The sequence below is a fragment of the Telopea speciosissima genome, chromosome 2, assembly GCF_018873765.1.
Source record: "Telopea speciosissima isolate NSW1024214 ecotype Mountain lineage chromosome 2, Tspe_v1, whole genome shotgun sequence".
Classification (NCBI taxonomy): domain Eukaryota; kingdom Viridiplantae; phylum Streptophyta; class Magnoliopsida; order Proteales; family Proteaceae; genus Telopea; species Telopea speciosissima.
The window spans coordinates 12,382,053-12,403,840 of record NC_057917.1 but is presented as its reverse complement, the minus strand read 5'-3'; the positions used below and the strand labels follow the sequence as shown (position 1 = coordinate 12,403,840).

At 40.1% G+C, this 21,788-nt stretch overlaps 2 protein-coding genes across 2 annotated transcripts; one reads left to right on the top strand and one right to left on the bottom strand.

Annotated features, from left to right (window-relative positions):
• The first annotated feature begins 472 nt into the window (after window positions 1-472).
• LOC122651840 (ras-related protein RABE1c-like) lies at window positions 473-17,699 on the top strand. The gene is made up of 8 exons (XM_043845393.1): window positions 473-706; window positions 14,655-14,727; window positions 14,815-14,915; window positions 16,499-16,564; window positions 16,756-16,853; window positions 16,937-16,999; window positions 17,073-17,165; window positions 17,255-17,699. The coding sequence occupies exons 1-8, from the start codon at window positions 634-636 to the stop codon at window positions 17,336-17,338; spliced, it is 651 nt and encodes a 216-aa protein (XP_043701328.1). The 5' UTR covers window positions 473-633; the 3' UTR covers window positions 17,339-17,699.
• A 2,162-nt stretch (window positions 17,700-19,861) lies between these two features.
• On the bottom strand, window positions 19,862-21,112 carry LOC122650458 (uncharacterized mitochondrial protein AtMg00810-like). The gene has a single exon (XM_043843873.1). The coding sequence runs from the start codon at window positions 21,110-21,112 to the stop codon at window positions 19,862-19,864; it is 1,251 nt and encodes a 416-aa protein (XP_043699808.1).
• Window positions 21,113-21,788: the final 676 nt, after the last annotated feature.

Below are 21,788 nucleotides of genomic sequence, written 5' to 3'. Positions count from 1 at the left end.
CTTTCTCCTTTTTATTAAACAACTAGCTAACCAAGTTATGCCAGTAACTTTCAAGTTCTTCCCCGTCTTTGTTAGAGTATCATTCAGATCTCTTGCTTTACTTATTATCATTTTCCACCAAAGTAAAAAAACAATTTCTTACATTGTTTTGTTTTGCAGGCTTGTTTCTTAATTTCTTCAGGTTGTCTTCTCTCCCGTTTTCAGTTTTAAACTGAGTTGGCAATCAAGATGAATCAAGATTGAATTGAACCGGGTCAGACCGGAATAGCCTCATTTGCATCTCGATGGCTCAGCCAAGGACTTGAAAGAGTAGAAGTCCAATCAACACTCAAATAAAAGTGAATTTGTTGATTACATGGCAGCGGAGGAGTAGGAAGGAGGTGCGCACCTTCGTAGGATTAATTAACTCCGGTTAGATGTTGAGTTAAAACTTAGAACCTCGGTTAGATCGAAGTGGAGGAGAGAGAGAGAGACACAGAGGGAGAGACAGTGCTTTGATCTGTGTTGGTTTGCTTCTCAGGTTACTTTTTGCCAGCCTCTCGGTCGAAGAGTGAGGCGCCATTTGCAGTCCGATCCGAAGAGCGAAGCAGATAGAATATCCAGAGATCTCGAAGAAAAGTAAAACCGGAAGCAATGGCTGCCCCTCCGGCACGAGCTCGCGCTGATTACGATTACCTTATAAAGCTTCTGCTAATTGGAGATAGTGGTAAGTTCCTTCAGTTTCTTTTTTTTACATCTAATCCATCTTCTAATTTCTATTGTTGATGCCTTCGATTGGAGATGTTAGGGTTTTCTGCCTCTTGTTTCTTCCAATGATGATCCTTCTATCATTTGAATATTTGATTTCAGGATATTCTTTTGTTCAAATTTTTTTTTGCCTGTTTTCTCGTCTCGGATCTTCTAAATTATATGGGATTCTGATCTAACTGTTTGAACTTACATACAAATTGGGATATCGTTTCCTTACTGTTATTGGGAGCTCTTGAATATACAGCATTATTTGTGACTCTTAATTATAGGATACAACCTTAACTGTTTCCTGGTCATATTGTTACGCTTGCTGGATCCGACATAGATATTTACCTTTTGGAGAAAAGGTTGTTTGTATTGCACTTGAGAATCCTATTGGTCCATGTCACATTGAGGACGGTGGATTCTGAGCTACTTTATTTAGTTAGGGCCTAAACTATAGAATCAAGCCCACACAAGTGAATCCATTATCTGCGTTGAAAGTTTTTTGCTTCCAGCTGCTAACTTATTCCAACTAATTATTATGAGAAAATTTCCTTGAATCTGTCTTTACTTTACTTGGATGTGATACTTGTGTGTCACACTCGGGTATTTTGGCGCATGCTGCTACCTGATAGGGGTCTATGTTACCATGGGGATTCTTTTATGGCTGCATCTAGGCAAACAGCTTATAACATTTCCGTTGATAATTGCAATGGAGGCTTTAAGATGCATCTTGTAAGTGAGGTATGGAGATACTGTGAAGAAATCTGTTATTCCTGCAAAAATATCATTGAGCTAGTGTAGTTTGTTAACATGCTCAATGGACAGCCAATCAAAGTAGAGTTTTTTCTCTTCATATACCAATTATTTTATTGAAATGCTAATACATGAGAAAAAGGTAAAGAACCTTAAGGGTCCTGTGAAGATTACAGATTTTCAATTCCATTAGTGTGATGAGTTCTAAGATACTTGTCTCGAGGCTTAGAGAATTATCTGGAGTTGTTCTTGCACAGCCAAGGAACTTTTTGTTCGTGGAAGACATCTTGGGTGGATGTTGGAGGAAAATGATGTATTAAGTCAAGAATTAGGAGTTGAATTGCTTATGTAAGTGGAAATGCTGACATAGAATAGATTTTTGATTGTGACTTCTGACTTGTTGGAACATAATATGAGGAGGATGAAGGGTGGTTCCTTGGGGGGGGGGGGGGGAGGGAGGAGACGTAAAATGTACTCATCAGCTAGCTTCTCTGTTCATGTTTATCGAGACCTTATTGGTTTCTCAGGGCTCTGAGAGCTATGATCCGGGGGATCTGCTCTCCCCATCCTATTTATTTGGGTGACTTGGGCATTGAGTAAAACAGTTGACTGCAATCGGAGGAGGTATGAATGGAGGGTAGGTAAGAATACCAACTCATTGTCTGACTAAAACTGAAGTTTTGCCACCCTTACTGATGGTGGGGGTTGGGTAAGAAGAACTCTAAAACCCTCCCGGATAGGCTCCCAAATGAAAACCCCACTCAGAAACACTAAAATTGATTGAAAACTCAAACTTCTCAGAATAACACCAACCTCTATGAAACAATAGTTAATAGGAAGAGCCCTTCATAAGATGGGAATGATCCGATTAGTGGTTTAGGAGTAATTTAGGAAACAATGATCTCAAAGGGGGAGATCCCAGAAACAGTAAAACTAAAATTAAATTCAACCAACCAACAAAATTGAATGGAACTTGGGTTGATTCTCTATTTCAACAATCTAATCCAAACCCCAAGGTATTACAGAAATCAGATGATGGGATCAAAACTAATTTCAAAAATTCAGGTGTGAAATAGAACATAGGACAGAAATCAGGAGAGTTTAAATTAAATCGGATCTGAGAATCAGATCAGCAATTAACCTAGGTTGAAGGACTGTCTTATGGAGGCCTTGAATGCCCTAAAAGATAGAGGGAATCTGATGGACAGATGATGACAGATTCCTCACTACAGGGAATCTCGTTTTCAGCAAAAGAGGCTAAAAAACAAGGTATCTGACAGGTCAAACGGAGATGGTTCTTGCTGTGATTTGATTCTCAGCACGAACAGCATGTAAACAGTATTCACAGAGATGAAAATCCCTCACAATCTCAGGTTAAATTGAATTCCAGCAAACACACAAAGAACAGATGCTAACAGTACTTACTTGAGAAGGAGAAAACAGAGTAAGAGAAGAGAGAGAAGGATAACCATGTCTTCCCACCAACAAGGTACAGAATCTCACTGCCTTCCAAGGTATCTCACTCCCTACTGAATCGCACAACATTCCATTGAAGAAAATTTCAAACTTTCATTCATCTAAATCGTCTATGAGCCTTGGCTCTTACAAGTTATATATAGAAAATGAAATAAGAATCCTAATCTGACTAGGAAAATCAAATCCTATTGCTAATTACAAAACATAGTTGAAAAAGGAATCATAATACTAATAGGAAAACTTAAATAGCTAACTAACTAAACCTAATCCCGTATGCCTACCTTCTACCCATATTTTAGGTCCATTAAAATGGCCCAGTACAATGAAAACACATGGGATCAAAGGCCCAACACATACATAACCCCATCCAAGGCTTATTTCCAACGAAATAAGCCCATTATGTGACTTATCTGCATCACTTACTCTTACCTCTACCCATCAAAAGGAATACACTACTCAGATCAGGTTCGAACCTTTGGTCTATGCCCTCTTCCCGTCCCTCTTTCTTGAAACATTCCATTATATTTCCCACTCGTTATGGTGCAAGTACAATATTTTTCTCATTCCTTGCTCTGGGCTTCTTGTTCTCTAATCAATTCCATAGAAAATTTGCTTACCCAAAAACCCATCCTTTTCCTTTTGTTCAATGTTTTTAGATCTAGAGTGGATGTCAAATCTTCCTGGAAAATGGTTTGACTCTCCAGTCCAATGGTTTGACTAGTCTGACTCCCAGCGGTAAGGTGCTACAAGTATACTCTTGTGTGTGTGTGTGGTTGCGTGCACGATACTTGGCATGGTGATTTGAATGTTATTATATTTTGGAGGTCACAAGTTTGAATGTCATTTGCTGCTTATTGTTCACAAAAAATGTGGTTTTTGGTGTATGCAATTTTATTGCTTGACCATTCATTTTGAGTGGTCCGAACAATGCAACCATTTGGACCAAGCAGTCTGTTGATCAGTCAACCGCTTTCAAATGAATTCTAGGGGTGGCATAAATATATATATATATATATATATATATATTTGTAGGGTTTGCTTATGGACCCACACAAGTAACACCTGACTCAACAATTGAAATGAATGGCAAAACTATACCGAAGGTAGTAAGGGGGGGGCTGATGGCAGAATTGTAAATAACCAGGATACTGGAGGGGTTACTTGGTTTGTAAATGAAGAGGGGACACAAAGGGAATTACTATTTATTGAGGAGGGACAGACTTGGAAGGGTTTATAAACGATGGACAAAATAGATTAATGAAAACAAATATATAAAGGGATTAGAAGCACAACCATGAGGTTGTGTTCAACCTCGCGTCGGCAGAAAGAAGGCGGAAGAACTAGTCTGACAAGGTAAGAGAACTCAACAATGGGACCTTCAATCGGGCTGAAACTCAAAGGGGGGGGAGGGTGGGGTTTCGATTACTCAATGGTCTACAGTCTCCAATTGATAGGTATTCAAAACAGAAATCAAAAGAAGAAGTAAAACTTCTGCAATTCAGGTCCAGCGGTAAAGGGTAAATCAGCTCCCTGTTTTGACTGATTCTTACAAAAGAACATGTAGTATGGGAAGAGATTCTAGGGGTTTGGTTGCCCAAAGATAGAATTCCTTCGACCCAAATCTCAAGCTCAAAGGGTGAGTAATCAGGGTGTTCAGGCCAATATCGTTAGTTGCAGGAATAGAAAAATAAAACAGTGTCAGGATAAGGAAGGGGGGGGGGGGGAGGAAGTTCGCACATGCACAGCCACACAGGCTCAACCAAACAACTCACAATTCCAATTTCTTCAATGTGTCTAAATCCTTGGTTTACTATCATATAAATTAATAAATAAAAAGGGAAAAATCTCCAATAAGGAAACAACTCTACTAAGATTCCTAACCAAAAACAACTCTAAAATATCCGAAACTCTTCCTACGTATCAAACTTTAAAAAATAAACAGAATAAAGTAGAAGATATTATCCTCCCAAACAAAATATATTCCTAAAATCCTACTAGGCCCAAAAACCAATTGGACCCGATTCATCTCGGTGTGGATGGTCAGAAGGTCAAGCCGGTTCAACCACAAATCTGAATGTTGTCACCAAAGTGGTGAACTAATAAGTTGTAACCTTCTTTTAATTGCCCCTTTGATGTAGATAAGTCCCTTAAAGGGTTTATTTTATTGAAAATAAGCTTTGGGTTGGGTTATATATGTATTGGGACTTTGATCCCGTGGGTTTACTTTGTAATTGACCAATTTAATGATAGGAAAACGGAATTTGCTTCATTAGTTTAGTTAGAGTCCTCTTGAAACAGCCTCTCTGCAAAAACAGGGTAAGGCTGCATACGTTATGACCCTCCCCAGACCCTGCAGTGGCGGGAGCCTCGTGCACTGGATACGTCTTTAGTTTAGTTAGAGTCCTATTTTGAGTCTGTTTTCTTTATTATTTGACTTTCCTAGTCAATTTAGGATACCTTATTTGTTGAGGATTGAGTTAGGCCTTTCTTTTTTAGTGTCTAAGTTTATTTTTGAGTCTTCTATATAAGTTTGTAAGGGCGGCTAGCATTGTACACGAATTTGAATGAGTAGAAAAGTTGCTTATGCAATGTTGAAATCCTGAGATAGGATAGGTAAGAAGCCTAGGGTGAGATGCCCATTCCATTCCCCCATCCACTTCCATCGGTTCTTGAATCCAAACCCTAATTTTGTTCAAATCAATCTCAAGAGTGCTACAAGCTGCTGGGGTTTCTTTCAATTGATTGTCACATTATTTCTTGAAGATTACCACATTAAAATAATTGCTGCTTCAACAGGTTACAAGTTTGTGGGTTTTTATTTGTTACTTCAACCAAGGAAATTGTTCCCTTATTTGAGTTCCCATCCTATTCTGGTTCTAGTCTTACATTATTTGGTATCAGAGTCTATCACCTCCTAGGGTTGATGTTAATACAAGGAAGATGAAGCCAGAAGTTCCTTACTTTGCTGGACGAACGGCTCCATTCCTATTCCTTGATTGGTTGGATTCTCTAGAGGAATATTTTGATTGGTACAACCCAACAGAGGGGCAGAATCTTAGGTTTGTTTACTTCTGATGGACTGGTTATGCTAAACAATGGTGGAAATCCCATGAAGAGAGACTTAGAGCTAGAAGATGTAAACCTAGGACTTGGGAAGAGATGAAGCACGAGTTGAAGAACAAGTACCTATTGGAATATATGTGAAGAAAGCTCTCCTTCGACAAGACCTAGTACCTAAACCCATAGTATGTTTAGGTTGCTGTTTATTAGTTAAACAAGATGAGTCGTTCAATATTTTATTGAATATTTAGTTAAACTAAATATTTGTACGCTTTGCCGGTTAATGGAAAAATTTACCCGTCCCTTGTAGGGTGAGAGTAAGGCATTTCCCTTACGCGTACCTTGTAGGGTAAGTGATGCAGGGGGATACCTAAAAACTAGGGCTCCTACATGGGTTGCTACTTAGGATGACTAATGGGTTAAAACTCATAGGACAGCAGGCAACAGAAATGGGTAGCAGCAGCATATGCAGACTCATATGCATTAATAAAACATTGAAAAGTCTATGCAATAATGAACAATACAGAATAGAACTCATAGCATCATTTCCTCAAACATTTGATAGGTAAAATGGGGAAGGGGAAACAATACATAAATTACCAAATCAAGTGTAGAGACCTTTCAATACCCTAAAAAAAATTCATGTTGTACTAGTCCTAGGCATGCATTCCAATAGAGAATAAGACATAAGGAAGCATGAAGAAGATGCACCAAAACTAACAGCAGTATAAGTGCATATCAGGTCAGAAAATAAAAGGGTTCCAGATTCTTAATTAGTAAATATGACAAGGAGGGGAAGGGTAGTGATGAGCATGCATTCAGGTAGGGGGGAATGGGTAGAGCAGATGTTGTAACAAACAGAAAAAAGAAGAAGAACAAGGCAGGTTTGATTGGGGGGGGGGAAAGAAAGAGGGAGTGGGGAAGAAGGGAAACAAATTAATTAACCACTTACCTGCTGTGCTGCTGTAACAGAGAAGGAGAGAAGAAGAAGAAGAAAATCCATTTGGGGGGTTGAGGGGAGAAGATGCTCCACGCAAGGGAGGAGAAGGAGACCCAAGAGCCAATAGCTTCTTTCATTTCATTTCTTAACATTTAACAACTTCTGGCCGAATGGCCTGTACATAGCTTAAGTAAAGAAAACAAAACGATAGAAAATTATTGATCTCCCCCTTGGGAAGACCAATACATAGGGAAGCACACCAGCTAAGCTGTTTCCTAAGGGAGCACAAGTTCCAATAAGTCCTCCTAGTCAACTAAAGGGGCTGATCCAAGAGGGCCTGGGCCTAGACCAGAATTACAAATGGAACCAAAACTGAACCAAACCAACTGAACCAAACCGAACCAAGCTGAACCAAAATTACATATGACCCAAATCACAATAAAAGATTAAAAATTACTTATGCCAGCAAAAGTACTCCAGATTAGCGCCACAATCCATTACGAAAGAAATCTCCGTCCAACCAAAGTGAGCCTGATCCAAGCTGAAGTTGTCTTCGCAGTCTTGGTTGGTAAACTCTTCGAAAGTCTTTAGGAATGGGACTGATGTCCCCATCAACTCTCCCGGGCTTTGAAGAGTTCATCTCTGGTGAATAAAGACTCAATTAGCGCTCAAGCATGTCGGGGTTGAGCTGTCAAAACTCCTCGATAGGAATCCAAGTGCAATCAATCTCCGGGCGATTACGCCACTTAACTAAGAACTCTCGGGTTCCTCCGTCACGTGAAGAAACAATCCTTTCATCAAGGATATCCTCTACTTCTTCTGTTCCTTTAACAGTTTCAGGCACAGGAGGCAAAGGGGTGGGTGGAAGTGGAGGGGCAGGGACTGGAGTGTCATCAACAATAAATAGAAAGTCCTCAAGGTCATCGGGGTAGAAAGGAGCATCAGTAGGGTTGCTGTGGTAAGGGGCAAGATCTTCAACATTGAAGATGTTACTGATTCCCATATCAGAAGGTAATTCCAAGACATAAGCATTAGCACTTACCCTTTTGAGAATTTTGAATGGACCTGTACTACGAGCATGCAATTTGCTCGCTTTTCCTTTGGAGAATCTTTGTGGCTTGATTCTCACCATCACCATATCACCTTCCTCAAATATTTGTAGTCGTCAACGCACATCAACCCTAGGCTTGTATTGGTCATTACTCAATGCAATTCGCTGCCTTATACCTGCATGTAAGTCATGAATATGCTGTGCAAAAGACTCGGCTGATGGGGAGGTTCTAGAGCTAGACATGGCTGGGATAAGGTCAATGGGTGCCCTGGGTTGGTAACCTAGGCAGACCTCAAAAGGAGACATACCAGTAGTCCTATTCTTAGAGCTATTGAAAGCAAGCTCTGCTTGGGTGAGGATTCTGTCCCTACTCTTAAGATACTCTCCAACCAAACAACGTAACAAATTTCCGAGACTCCGATTGATGACTTCAGTTTGACCATCAGTCTGGGGATGGAACGCAGTGGAGAAACGGAGTTTAGTACCCATCATCCGCCATAAGGTTCGCCAAAAGTGGCTTGTGAATTTGACATCCCTATCAGACACTATGGTTAAAGGCAGACCATGATACTTGACAACCTCATTGAAAAAAAGTTTGGCCACATTGGATGCATCAGCAGTTTTTGAACATGGGATGAAATGTGCCATTTTTGAAAACCTATCCACAACCACAAAGATAGAGTCATGTCCCTTTGAAGTTTTGGGAAGACCAAGCACAAAGTCCATGCTAAGGTCTTGCCATGGAGCATGTGGCACAGGAAGGGGAGTGTACAAGCCAGTGTTCTTCTTTTGTTGCTTGGCAGACTGGCATGTGTGACACTGACTCACAATTCGAGAAACATCCCTTTTCAAACCGGGCCAAAAGAACCTATCTTCAACAAGAGTGGTGGTCTTGTCTCGACCAAAATGTCCAGTGACTCCTCCAGCATGCAATTCCCAAATCAGATAATCCCGAAGTGATGTCCTGGGAATGCATAGTTTGTCACTTTTAAACAGAAACCCATCCTTTAGCAGGAAATTCGAACGAGCAATAGGAGGATCTTGATTCACTGAAGTGAAAATCTCACTAAAATCAGGACAAGTGGGATATTGGTCCTTGATTCGCTCAAACCCTACTACCTCAATGCTCAATTTTTGGAGCAAAACATTAGTTCGGTGCCTAGCACTCATGTGCTTGAACAAGATATTGACTCGACTCAACGCATCTGTTGCAGTGTTCTCAACACCAGGTCTATGCTTGAGTACAAAGGTGTACTCTTGAAGAAATTCGACCCACTTAGCGCGCCTTTGATTGAGCTTTTTCTGGGCACTTAAGTATTTCAGGGCCTGGTGATCTGAAAACAACATGAACTCTTGCGGTAGCAGATAATGTCGCCAATAGCGCAGGGATTGCACAACCGCATAGAATTCTTTGTCATATGTGGAATAACGTTGCCTGGCCTCATTTAGCTTTTCATTGAAATAAGCAACTGGGTGCCCGTCTTGTCCTAAGACACCACCTATTTCGACACCAGAAGCGTCACAATTGACTTCAAAAACTTTGGAGAAATTTGGGAGACATAAGTTTGGTGCTTTCGTCATCAATTTCTTTATCTCCATAAAGGCCTTGGCAGCGTTTTTAGTCCATTGGAACTCCTTCCTTTTCATGCAATCTGTGACAGGAGACATGATGGAACTAAAACGATAAATGAACCTTCTGTAGAAGGTGGCTAAGCCGTGAAAGCTTCGCACCGCGTGAACATTGGTAGGCTCGGGCCATTCAACAATTGGTCTGATTTTCTCAGGATCAACAGCTACTCCTTGAGCTGACACAACAAATCCTAAGAAGATAACTTGATTACTCATGAAGGTGCATTTCTTGAGATTGACATAACGTTTAGCCTTCAGTAGCACCTTAAAAACTTGTTGTAATTGATCCAAGTGGGAAGACGTGGTGTTACTATAGATGAGGATGTCATCAAAGTAAACCACTAAGAACTTGCCAATGAATGGTTGAAGCACTTGATTCATAATCCTCATGAAAGTGCTCGGTGCATTGGATAAGCCAAAGGGCATAACTAACCATTCAAAAAGTCCATCCTTCGTCTTGAAGGCTGTCTTCCACTCATCCCTGGGTCTAATCCGAATTTGGTGGTACCCGCTCTTGAGGTCAATTTTTGAAAAGATGGACGACCCCGCCATCATATCCAACATGTCATCAAGTCTTGGTATAGGAAACCTATACTTGACAGTGATCTTATTGATGGCTCTACTGTCAATGCACATTCTCCAAGTGCCATCCTTCTTGGGTGTGAGTAAAGCAGGTACTGCACACGGACTTAGACTATCCTTTATGAATCCCTTTTGAAGAAGCTCATCCACTTGCCGTTTGAGCTCGAGATGTTCTTTAGGGTTCATATGATAGTGGGGCAGATTTGGCAAAGATGAGCCAGGAACTAGATCGATTGCGTGTTGGATTTCATGCATTGGTGGTAGCTCATCTGGTAACTCCTCAGGGAATAGTTGTTCAAATTCCTTCAACAAGGGTTGCATTTCTCTAGGAGCCTCAGTAAATTTGCTTGACGATTCAGCTTTACTTGGCTTGGGAACTAGAGCGTAGATAACCCCCAACTCTTTACACTCACTCTCAAACTGCTGTTGATTTAGAATGTTGAGTTTTTTCTTTGGAGCTTGCTTGGAGGTACTACCCTTGTGTTCGGGGACCTTTATTTCCTTGGGTGCACTAGGTGTCAGTCTAATCTTTTTCCCTTTAAATTCAAAGACACAAGTGTTAGACTTCCCATAGTTTGTGACATCTCGGTCATACAACCAAGGTCTCCCTAAAATTATGTGGGCAACGTCCATCTCTAGGACATCGCACCAAACTCTCTCCTCATAGCCCGCAAAATGCAAAGGGACTAAACACCTAAGAGTGACAGGAATAGTAGATTGATCTACCCAAGCGACTTTGTATGGCTTTGGATGGGCTTGAGGTTTGAGTCCCATTCTAGCCACAGCACTTTGAGAAACCACATTCATGCAACTTCCACTGTCAATAGCGACACGGCAATTCTTACCCTGATGACAGGTGTAAGTGATGAAAATATTGGTTCGCTGCCAATCAGCTTTTGGGTTGCGAGACTATGCATCGAACAAACACCTAATCGGGAGGTATTGCTCTCCTCTTGTTCTTCATAAGAAATGATCTCATTTGGATTGTGATCCTCAAACTCATCATCCTGACTCTCATCTTGGTTTTCACTCTGGTCTTCCTCTTCAAAATTCTGGTTCCCAACGTAAAGATTCCTGTTGAGGCAGTCTTTGACATAATGGCCAAATCCTTGACACTTTACACATTGTTGTTGACCATTCTTTTTGGGTGCTGCACCTAAAATGCCCTTATCCTTGTTGTTCTCAAATTGACGAGGAGGGTTGCCAGTTGTCTTAGAGAAACTTGAAGAACCTTGAAAAGGCTTTTTGGCATTTGACGGGTAAGGGTAAGACCTCTATTTTTGAATGAGGGTATGGGTAAGGCTTATTCCATGCCTGACCCTTCCTGTTGCCACCCCGAATGAATTTGGTTCTCAGGGTTGGGAATACAATCCTGTGGTCATAAGTTCTGCTAATGATTTCATTCCTCCAGCTACTTAAAATAATTTGAAGTAAACCATCCTATTGACTTACTAAAAAATGAGGAAAATTACCCGTAGTATCTTCATTTGAACAATCATCCAATCTGGAATACGGTAGGAATTCTTGCTCCCTTTCCCTCCCTCAAAAATTTCTTGCATTACTATGTTCTCAGGATGGATCGAGCGACACAAATGGCTTTTTTTGTTTTTTTTTTTCAATAGTGGAAATTGTTTTCAGTGGATATGTTTAGATGCAATTGGCAACCTCTCTCTCTCTCTCTCTCTCTCTCTCTCTCTCTCTTTGGGGGGCTGCAGCAGATAAGACAAAGATAAGAGCAAGAACGCATTAATGACTCAAAATGTGGAATACTACTTCTGTTGAAAGAAATTATAAAGCCTTTTTTTTAAATGGAAAAAGATATTCACTTGTCATCCCACACCTGCTTTTCTTCTGGTGGATAAAAAATTTATTAATGAAGAATAATAAGGAAACAATGCCTGGCAGTCAGCCCAACCATCTCCCTTTTACAGTGGTTAGGATGCTGTCCAGGATGGAACAAATGCTTGCGATCTCCCATCCCTGATTAGAAAAAACACTTTTGAAAAAAGAAATGTATACTTCTTGTAACAAAATTAAATAAAGAGAACCAGAACCGAGAGAAGAAAAGAAGAGAAGTGGGGAGAAGAGAGGAGAGCAGTCAAGAGTGATCAAACTTAACTGTCCCCCTCAACATGCCTTTATTTATATAGATTAGATTACAACCAGAAAGAGGAATTCCTAACTAAGTTAGGAATCCTGGTTACAACCTGAAAAATACAAATTAAAATAGAAACACTGCTAGTTACAATAGAACTATCATAAACAAACTAGGATTAGACAATCCTAACTAAAATAGGAGAGACACATAGGAGGAGGAAATCTCAATATTCTGATCGAGATTCCCCTCTTCTCTATATGCTCGATATACTTCAACACTCCCTCTTAAGCTGGAGCGTACAAATCACCTAAACCCAGCTTGGAACAACCCCTCTGAAAGGCAGGTCCAAACAGTGGCTTAGTAACATGTTACCAAGTTGAATGATAGTAGAGATAAAGGGAGTCGAAATCAACTTCTTCATAATAGCATCACGAACAAAGTGACAAACAACCTCAATGTGCTTAGTCCTCTCATGAAACACTGAGATAGTGGCTTGATTATCACAAAACATCTTCATAGGTTGAGTTATAGAAAATCCCAACTCTTGGAGCAATGATTTTACCCCTCAACGCTCGATCGAGCAACAATAGTTTGGTTCTTGCTTTTCCAGGTGACCAGATTACCACCCGCAAAAGTACAATAACCAGTAGTGGAACGTCTATCATTATCAGTACCAGCCCAATCAGCATCAGAAAACCCATTCAGATTAGCATGTCGGTTAAGACCCTTACCAGGAGCACTTTTTAGGTATCGCAACACACGACTAGGTAGCATCCCGATGAATTTTCCTTGGATGTTGCATGAACTGACTCTAATAACTCCAACGGCTAAGGATATATATTTGGGCGAGTGACAATAAGATAAATGAGTTTCCCAACTAATCTATACCGATGAACATCGGAAAAATCCTCACTGTTAACGGATCCAAGCTTTTGATGTGGATCCATGGGAGTATTTGCAGGTTTGGAAGCAAGCATTCTGGTGTCAGTCAAAAGGTCAAGAACATATTTCCTTTGAGAGAAGCTAACACATTTCTTGCTTCGCAATACTTCAATACCAAGGAAATACTTGAGAACACCCAAGTCTGGTATTGATACCCTAGCCCCTTGCAACTAAAGTGAGCACACTGCAAGTTGCAAGTTGTCGGGGAGTATTGTTTCTTCCTTCTCGTTGATATGAACCCTATCTTGGGCTTTCCACACGTTATAAACTTAACCAGTTCTTGTTTCTACCCCCCTTACACACACACACACACACACACACACACACACAAAAAAAAAAAAAAGACAGCTGAAAATAATGGCTATAAGACTTATCTAGTTGTTACCTGGCTGTCAAGGCGGCTGGCCATTGCCTTTGCTTGCCTTGGCATCATGACAAATATGATTTGTAATGTACCAATGGCATGGAAAGAAAGATAAGCTTTGTTTAGTGAGATGAATGAAGGGGAAAAATTGTTATAGTTAGGGTTAAAAATCAACCAACGAGAATTGGGAGGTATGACCCTGTGTGTTTTAACCATCCTTTGAGAAGTGGATGAACATAGCTCTCTCATCCTCCCATGCTTTCTCAGTATCTTCCTTTTGTAATTGTGGATTTGGGGTTGCTGGGAGTTGCCTTATAGTTCTTTGATAAAGGTTGCCATAATGTGTTTTATTTTAATTCTAATTTTAAGTATTGTAAATAGAACATACATCTGTGGTTTTACGGAGTCTTTCCAGTTATGTGAGAAATACATAGCTGAGAGGATGTGCAACATGAGAGGAGGAAGTGTTTATTCAAATTTATAACACCAGTATGAGGAAAGTATTTTTCTTCAAGCCGAGTCCCGTTTAACTGTGAACAGGAGTGATACTTCGATATAAATGTTACCTTCTGTGTCTTCTATCTTTCTAATCAAGCTTAATGAGTTCTAGCTTCATGGCTATTCACTTTGATTGGATGTGCTTGGTTTTTGAATTACAATTGCCTTAAGACATATAATCACTTTTAATTCAGTCTGATTGATTTGCTTTTGACCCTTTACAATTTCTCGGTATTGAATTTGGCAACATCCATTGGCTAAGATTAACCTCATATTTTTCACTTTAAAGATAAAATTGGTTTCTGATTCTACACTCTAATTTTATCTTAGTTGTGCATATATTTGTAACTTTTTTTTCCCGCTTGAATCACCATTCATATTCATTTGATTGGGAAATCCTTGCTGATATTCCATTTACTTGGCTCCCTGGCAAAGGGATTAGAAGATAGCAGTAAGGTACTGAACTCTCTTTCCTTATGTGTTCATCTCTTCTCTGATGTGGCTAACTACTTTTCCACATTCGCAGGGGTTGGAAAGAGTTGCTTGTTATTGCGCTTCTCGGATGATTCTTTTACTACTAGTTTTATTACAACCATAGGGTGTGTAATCAAAAGCTTTGACTTCAGGATCGTTTGTGGTCATCTCATAATTTCATATGATAGCTGAAAATCGGATGCTTCTTTCAGGATTGACTTCAAGATTAGAACCATTGAGCTTGATGGGAAGCGCATCAAACTGCAAATATGGGATACAGCCGGTCAAGAACGTTTCCGTACAATTACAACAGGTAGCTACATTGTTCTCAAAGCGGACCAGGCATGAAATTGAAAAGGGCTCAGTTTCGGTTCAGAGCAGTTAAAAATAAATTAAAATTTTGAAAAAGTCAAAATATATGTAGAGAAATAAAAATAGCTGAAACTGTCATGAAGCAACAACACATTGGTATAGTGGTCATGGTTCAATAACTCGGGGTTTCCCATGTAACCGGGATGAAGTTTAGTACAAGTCAGGCTTCGACTGGTTTCGCACATTTCGGTAGTTTCGACCGAAAAATACCAAGTTTCAACCAATTTTGACCATCCTAGTTTCAACCGGTTTTGGTAGTTTTGACCAGTTTTGACAGCACATGACATGTCGAGTTTTGCCCAGAAAATACCAGGTTTTGACCTAGTTTTGGTTGAAACCTTGGAAATCTTGTTTTCCTGGATGGTCGAAACTGGCCTTGGCACCAAGATTTAGAACCTTGATAGTGGTCAGTGCTTCAATGATTGAGTAAATGGTCTGAGGTTTGATTCTTTATAGATGCACTCATACCTTTAAATTTTTTTCAAGGAATCATTTACATCAAACCAGGCGATTCTCAAAAACCAGATGGTTTTCAGAAAAACACTCAGTTTGATTCGGATTATTGAACACCTGGACCAGACCGAAAAGAGGCTGGTTCGGTTCTGTCTGGTTGAATGCCACCAGTCTGGCCAGTTTTAAAAACTATGGCTAGCTAGTTCAATTAAACCCGAATCTTCTTGGAGTCTGGGAATTTTGGCATGTGAGCCGGTTTTTAACAAGGCATCATGCTTTCTATTAGAGTAATGAAGTATCATATCTACAGTAATGAGGTGGAAATCATCATTATTACCCTTGTCATTATAAAAAAAAAAAAAGTGCACCATTTAAACTATCATTTTTCATGATCATCAAGCTAAAGCTGTGAAGAGAGATGATTACTTCATTTGTCACAGTAGCACCAAAGGGAGATTTGAGGAGCCCATGGAAGAAGTCTGGTCGGTACAACCAGATAAGCTTACTTGGTTGGACCAAAATCTGCTATGTGGCTTGTCAGATGCAGCCCTAAATTTTGTGGACAGGTGTCCCAGGTAACCTGCCTTCCTGTCATGTTTCTGCCCAAGTGGAATTGGCAAAATAAAGCTTTGAATAGCCACATCTATGGGAGGGCTACAAGTGGGTGTATTTATTTACATTAATGGCTGAACATACATGGGAGTGTATTTGATTGAATTTGAGTCTAGAATTTAACACATGGTCAGTCCAGATGTTTCCTTTTCTATCCCCAATGGTTGGAACCGCTACATCATCCTGCCATGCGGCAGAAGGCACTGACCATATAAGGTTTTATCTGGTTGGGGCTGGGCTGTTAAGTGGCAAATTTCCCTAAAAATAGAAATGTTACATAAGCAGAGTGTGAGCCAATATCCAATTGGCCCACTCTTAGGCCAAAAATTTACTCAGAGAATCACCATCTATATTACATTCTTTGCGGTATCTTCATACACTGGAACGTTCTTTTTATTACCTGATATATACTTAAGATCATATTTTAGGTTTCCTTACATTTTTTCACTTTTTTGGTAGCTTATTACAGGGGAGCCATGGGTATATTGCTTGTCTATGATGTGACAGACGAATCCTCTTTCAACAGTATCCACTTCTTATTCATCACCGTTAATGTTCCTTTTCTTATGGGTTTCTCTTGCTGAAATATGAAGACAGGATTCCTCAAAATTTATGTATTTTATAAAGAAAAGAGGGGTGGGGAGTGGGGGCTGGGGAGAAAAGTAAGCCCAGTTGTCTTTTCATATTTTGTGACCCTTGATAAAAGACTTCTGTAGACATCAGAAACTGGATTCGAAACATCGAGCAGCATGCATCTGATAATGTTAACAAGATATTGGTGGGCAACAAAGCTGATATGGATGAGAGCAAGAGGGTAATACTTAAGCTAAGCTCCAAAGCTCCAATATTATTCATTTTCAAGATGTGGTCATGACTTAATGTTGAATTTTCTGATAGGCTGTGCCAACATCGCGAGGCCAGGCACTAGCTGATGAGTATGGTATCAAGTTCTTTGAGACGGTAAGTACAAGTTACATATTGGCCTTATAAGGACTATAGTACATTGAGTCTCGTTTTGACCCCGTCTCTGCAGAGTGCAAAAACAAACTTCAATGTGGAGCAGGTTTTCTTTTCTATTGCTAGAGACATAAAGCAAAGACTTGCTGAAACTGACTCAAAATCGGAGGTAATTATTTACCTTCAGAGCATTCCAATTTGAATTCCAGATTAGATGTCAAATGATGCCTCTTTTTTGAGCTTTCCTACTTTGTGCAGCCACAAACCATCAAAATCAGTAAGCCGGACCCGGCTAAGAGTTCTGGTGCAGCTCCAGAGAAATCTGCCTGCTGTGGTTCCTGAGATGTTATAAAGATTTAAGGTTGCACATTTCACATGCTCATGTGGTATAGCATTATAAAACTGGGAAGTCGTTCCTAGTTGAGAAGGATGTCTGAGGGCCCCTTTTGCCCCTGTTTGTTAAACTTATGACTCTTGTAATTTCTTCTTCCTAAAGTTTGTAGGGAGATTCTCCTAAATGCTTTGGGTTACAAGTCCTACACTCACCTATCTAACAATTTTATTTGGGTGGTTTCTTTTTTGTTTTATTGCTTGTAGCTGGATGCTCATCAATGTTGAGCTTGGCATTACAGTAACCTATTTGTTTAGTTTTTATTGCTCACCGATCTCAAAAGCTGATCTCAAGCTCTGTTTGAAATAGTAATGACTGGCTTCTACTGCTTGTCTGGTCCATGTCTAGTGTTGTACATCTGTATTTGAAATTATCTGGCTTCATTCATTTCATCAAAGCTGTGCTTCAAGTTGGAGGGGGTCTCTATTGGAGTTTGCCTGCCAAAGAACCAAATGTTTTGACCTTGAAAACAGTAGATGCAGCTTCCTCAGTCATGGTTCTTGTCTCCAGTAGACTTCATGGCATTTGATATTTGATGGTCACTCTTATATGCAATGCCAGGGTATGGAGTGACTAAATTTCGGTGTGATACTGGTGTTTTTAACCTATGCATAGTATTAGAGTTGGCATTGCACTATAAGCAGAAGTTCAAGATGTTTGGTGTTTTTTTTTTGGATGAAATATTTAGTTCTGATTTGATGATCATCAAATACAAATGTTGACTATGTGCATATTTGTATGATAAGATGCAATATGATAGTCTTACTCTGTGTTTGGTATGCATTCTAGGTTGATTTTGCATTTTCGGATGATAAAAATAGTTATTTTTATCATTTGAGAATGAATTCCACCTAGAATGCATTCTAAGAATGTATACCAAATACAGTTTTAATTTTTGAGTAGGAACACCCTCCTTCTTGTTAGTATTTTCACCTTTTTGAAGGGGAAACGGTGCTTTTCTGGATTCTCTTAAATGTAACAAGATATTATTGCCCATCTCCAAATAATGACCAATAATCGTGTAATGAAAGATAATACTAACCAGAATCTGAAGGAGATGAAGAAGAAGTGGAGATGGGAAAGAAAGGGGGACTGACAAGAGAACAATAGACTAACTTAGAGAGAACTCCTAAACACATTAAGACTCCCAAGACCCCAAGGCACGATAGGAGGGAAAACCAACTATATCGTTTTACAATAATTAACATTTCCCCTCAAGTTAGAGTACATATATCAAAAGAAGACTCTAGCTTGGGCCAATAAGAATAGATATTAAAAGCAACACCAGTTTTGAATAGCAGTTGTAGACAGCAATGAGCACGGAGAGAGAGATAAGCATCATTTAGGTAGCAATACCAACGCAAGCATGCAAATAATTAGCAACAAACGCACAAATAATTAGCGACAACAATAGATAATAACTATTGTGTCAAACAAATCCAAACAACGACCAAAATAGGCATTAACCGTAATTTACAATCTCATATCAGCAACAGCAATACCAAAAACACTTCAAAAAGAAGGCTACTAGTAGGTAGCACTTCACAAAGAAGGCCAGTAGTAGGTAGTCATCTTCTCAAAGAAAGATAAAAGTGCAACATCTAACGGCTACATCAAAAGCCTTCTCAAGGAAGGCAGGTAGTAAGTTGTATTATGCTCAAACAAAGGCAAACATTGAGCCCCAAACAGAGATCTCAAATAAAAACTCCAATGATAAATAGGTTGTATGGGTTATTATGGATTAGACAACATCAAGTTGTTGTAGACCAAATAAACAACATAGATTATTGTGGACCAAATACAGCATAGGTTACTATAAACCAGATAGGCAGTATATGATACTGCGGCCAGACAATATCAAGTTGTTGTAAACCAAACAAATATGAATTATTGTTTAATACCATATTCAGATAAAATTGTTGTTGAGGATACGAACACATAAATAATAGTAATCTTCAAATAAAAATAGCTTTGAGTTAATGACTTTCAGTAGATAAGAGAATAATAATCTTCAATCTCCCCCTAACGTGTAGCATTACACATAGACAAATAATGACCACCAATAATCAACATCTCAAAGGATAATCAAGAGTAGTGTTGCAACAAGATCTCAATAATCTCCGATTTACCCCCTTCACAATAGAAATAATCTCAAGGCAAGTAATATCCCAATAAATAATTTTCAATCTTAAAAAATTTTAAAATCCCAAACTGATGTGAACTGGGCCCACCAAAGCAATAAGTTTGCAAATATACTAGATCGATGGCAATTATATAAATTGCATCAACCAAGAAAATATATTAATTGTTATGTTGTAAAGCTTGTCTTTGCATTACATTTGAAGTAGAAATATATACAGAATTACAAGATCTTGATAAGATCAAGGAAAGAATATCCTACGTTAGAGTTTCCTATCTTAGAACAGAATCAATCCTAGAATAGAAAATAAGAATGCTAATTAGTTGGTTAGAAGTCAATCAAGGGGAATTGATAAGGATGCTGTGTGTGCGTGAGTTGTCACGCTAAGACTCCCCCCTCCAGTTGGAACCTGGAGATTGCGAAAACTCAACTTGGACGCATGCTGATGGAATGAATCACAGTCGAGGGCTTTAGTGACTAAGTCGACGATTTGTAAGTCCGAAGCTACCTTGATCGGGTGAATCATGCTTTGGGTGATTTTTTCATGAACTACATGACAATCTATCTCAATGTGCTTCGTGCGTTTGTGAAAAACGGGGTTGGTAGCAATGTGAATGGCAACTTGATTGTCACAATGCCAGGGCACAGGTTCAATGAATGGATCTCCAAGATCGCGCATGAGATAGGACAACCAAGTAATCTCACAGGTGGCCATAGCCATGGCCCGATATTCGGCCTCCGGGGAGGAGCGAGATATCGTATTTTGCTTCTTTGTTTTCCATGAGATTGGGCTTGTGCCAAGGAAGATGCAATAGCCCGTTGTTGATCGCCGTGTCATCGAGCAGCTTGCGCAGTCCAAGTCGCAGTAGGCTTGGGGGTGTAATGTGGATGTGGAGGAGAAAAAAAGGCCTTGTCCCGATGTAGCCTTGAGATAGCAGAGCAGACAATACGCCGCATCCATATGTGGTTGGCGAGGCTGATGCATGAATTGGCTCAAAATATTCACTGTGTAGATGATATCAGGACGAGTGACGGTTAAATAGATTAACAGTCCCACCAAGCAACGGTAGGAGGATGGATCATCTAGAGGAGAACCATCAGAATCATTGAGTTGCAGGTGAGATTCCATAGGTGTATCAGCAGGGCAACAGGCTGTGTGACCACTATCTTTCAAAATGTCCAAAATGTACTTGCGTTGACAGAGGTAAAGGCCGGCCTTGGAATGTGCCACTTCAATGCCCAAAAAGTACTTGAGGATACCAAGATCCTTAATGTGAAATCGTTGGCAAAGCTGGTCTTGAACAACACTAATAAGAGAGGAATCTGTCCTAGTTATTATAAAGTCGTCAACATATAGGAGGATGAAAATGGAAGCACCATTATGGTGTTGAATGAACAATGAGTGATTAGCCTGAGAACTAGTGAAACCCATATCACGAAGAGCAGTGGAAAATTGGGAAAACCCCTGGCGAAAGGCCTGTTTGAGACCGTAGAGAGATTTATGGAGCTTGTAGACAAAAGTCTCCATCTTTCGATGATATCCCGGTGGGGGGAAGCATATACACTTCTTCATCAAGATCGCCATGGATGAATGCATTGTTGACGCCCATTTGACGAATTGGCCAGTTGCGGGCTGCGGCAATGGCTAAAAGTATGCGAACAATGACCAATTTTGCCACCGAACCGAAGGTGTCATGGTAGTCGATCCCTTCAACCTGTGTGTAACCCTTGGCCACAAGACGGGCCTGGTAACGGTCAATAGTACCGTCAGACTTTCTCTTGATTTTATAGACCTACTTCGAACCGATGGACTTTTTGCCAGGGGGCAAATGAACAAGAGACCATGTCTGATTTTTTGAGAGAGCTTAAATTTCTGATTGCATTGCTTCACGCCATTGAGGAACTTTCATTGCTTCTGTAAAAATGGTAGGTTCACTAACAATGGAAAGAAAGGTGAGAAAGGCCATATGGGGGGAGGAAAAATGACCATAATCAAGGTAAGCATGCATGGGGTGGGGTGTACCTGAACCGAGAGTTGTCGAAGATGAGTGAGATGAAGGAAGCGCACACTGGTAGTCTTTTAGGTAGGAGGGGGGTTAGCGATTGCGTTGTAGGCGTGTTAGCTGGGGCTGGGTAGTAGGAGATGGTTTTGATGGTAAGGCAGCTGTGGGAGATGATGGTGGGGTAGTAGGTGATGGTTCTGAGGGTTGGATGGGTGGTGGAAAAAAAGGGGCGGGTGGGTCTAGGGAGTTTGGATCCAA

Bases quoted from the DNA above. Each gene is read 5' to 3' on its own strand.
- LOC122651840 (XM_043845393.1), top strand. From the start codon at position 634: ATGGCTGCCCCTCCGGCACGAGCTCGCGCTGATTACGATTACCTTATA. The intron at 14,728-14,814 runs GTGTGTAATCAA...TGCTTCTTTCAG, and splicing joins AGTTTTATTACAACCATAGG to GATTGACTTCAAGATTAGAA. The intron at 17,000-17,072 runs GTAAGTACAAGT...CCGTCTCTGCAG, and splicing joins GTATCAAGTTCTTTGAGACG to AGTGCAAAAACAAACTTCAA.
- LOC122650458 (XM_043843873.1), bottom strand. From the start codon at position 21,112: ATGGCGATCTTGATGAAGAAGTGTATATGCTTCCCCCCACCGGGATAT.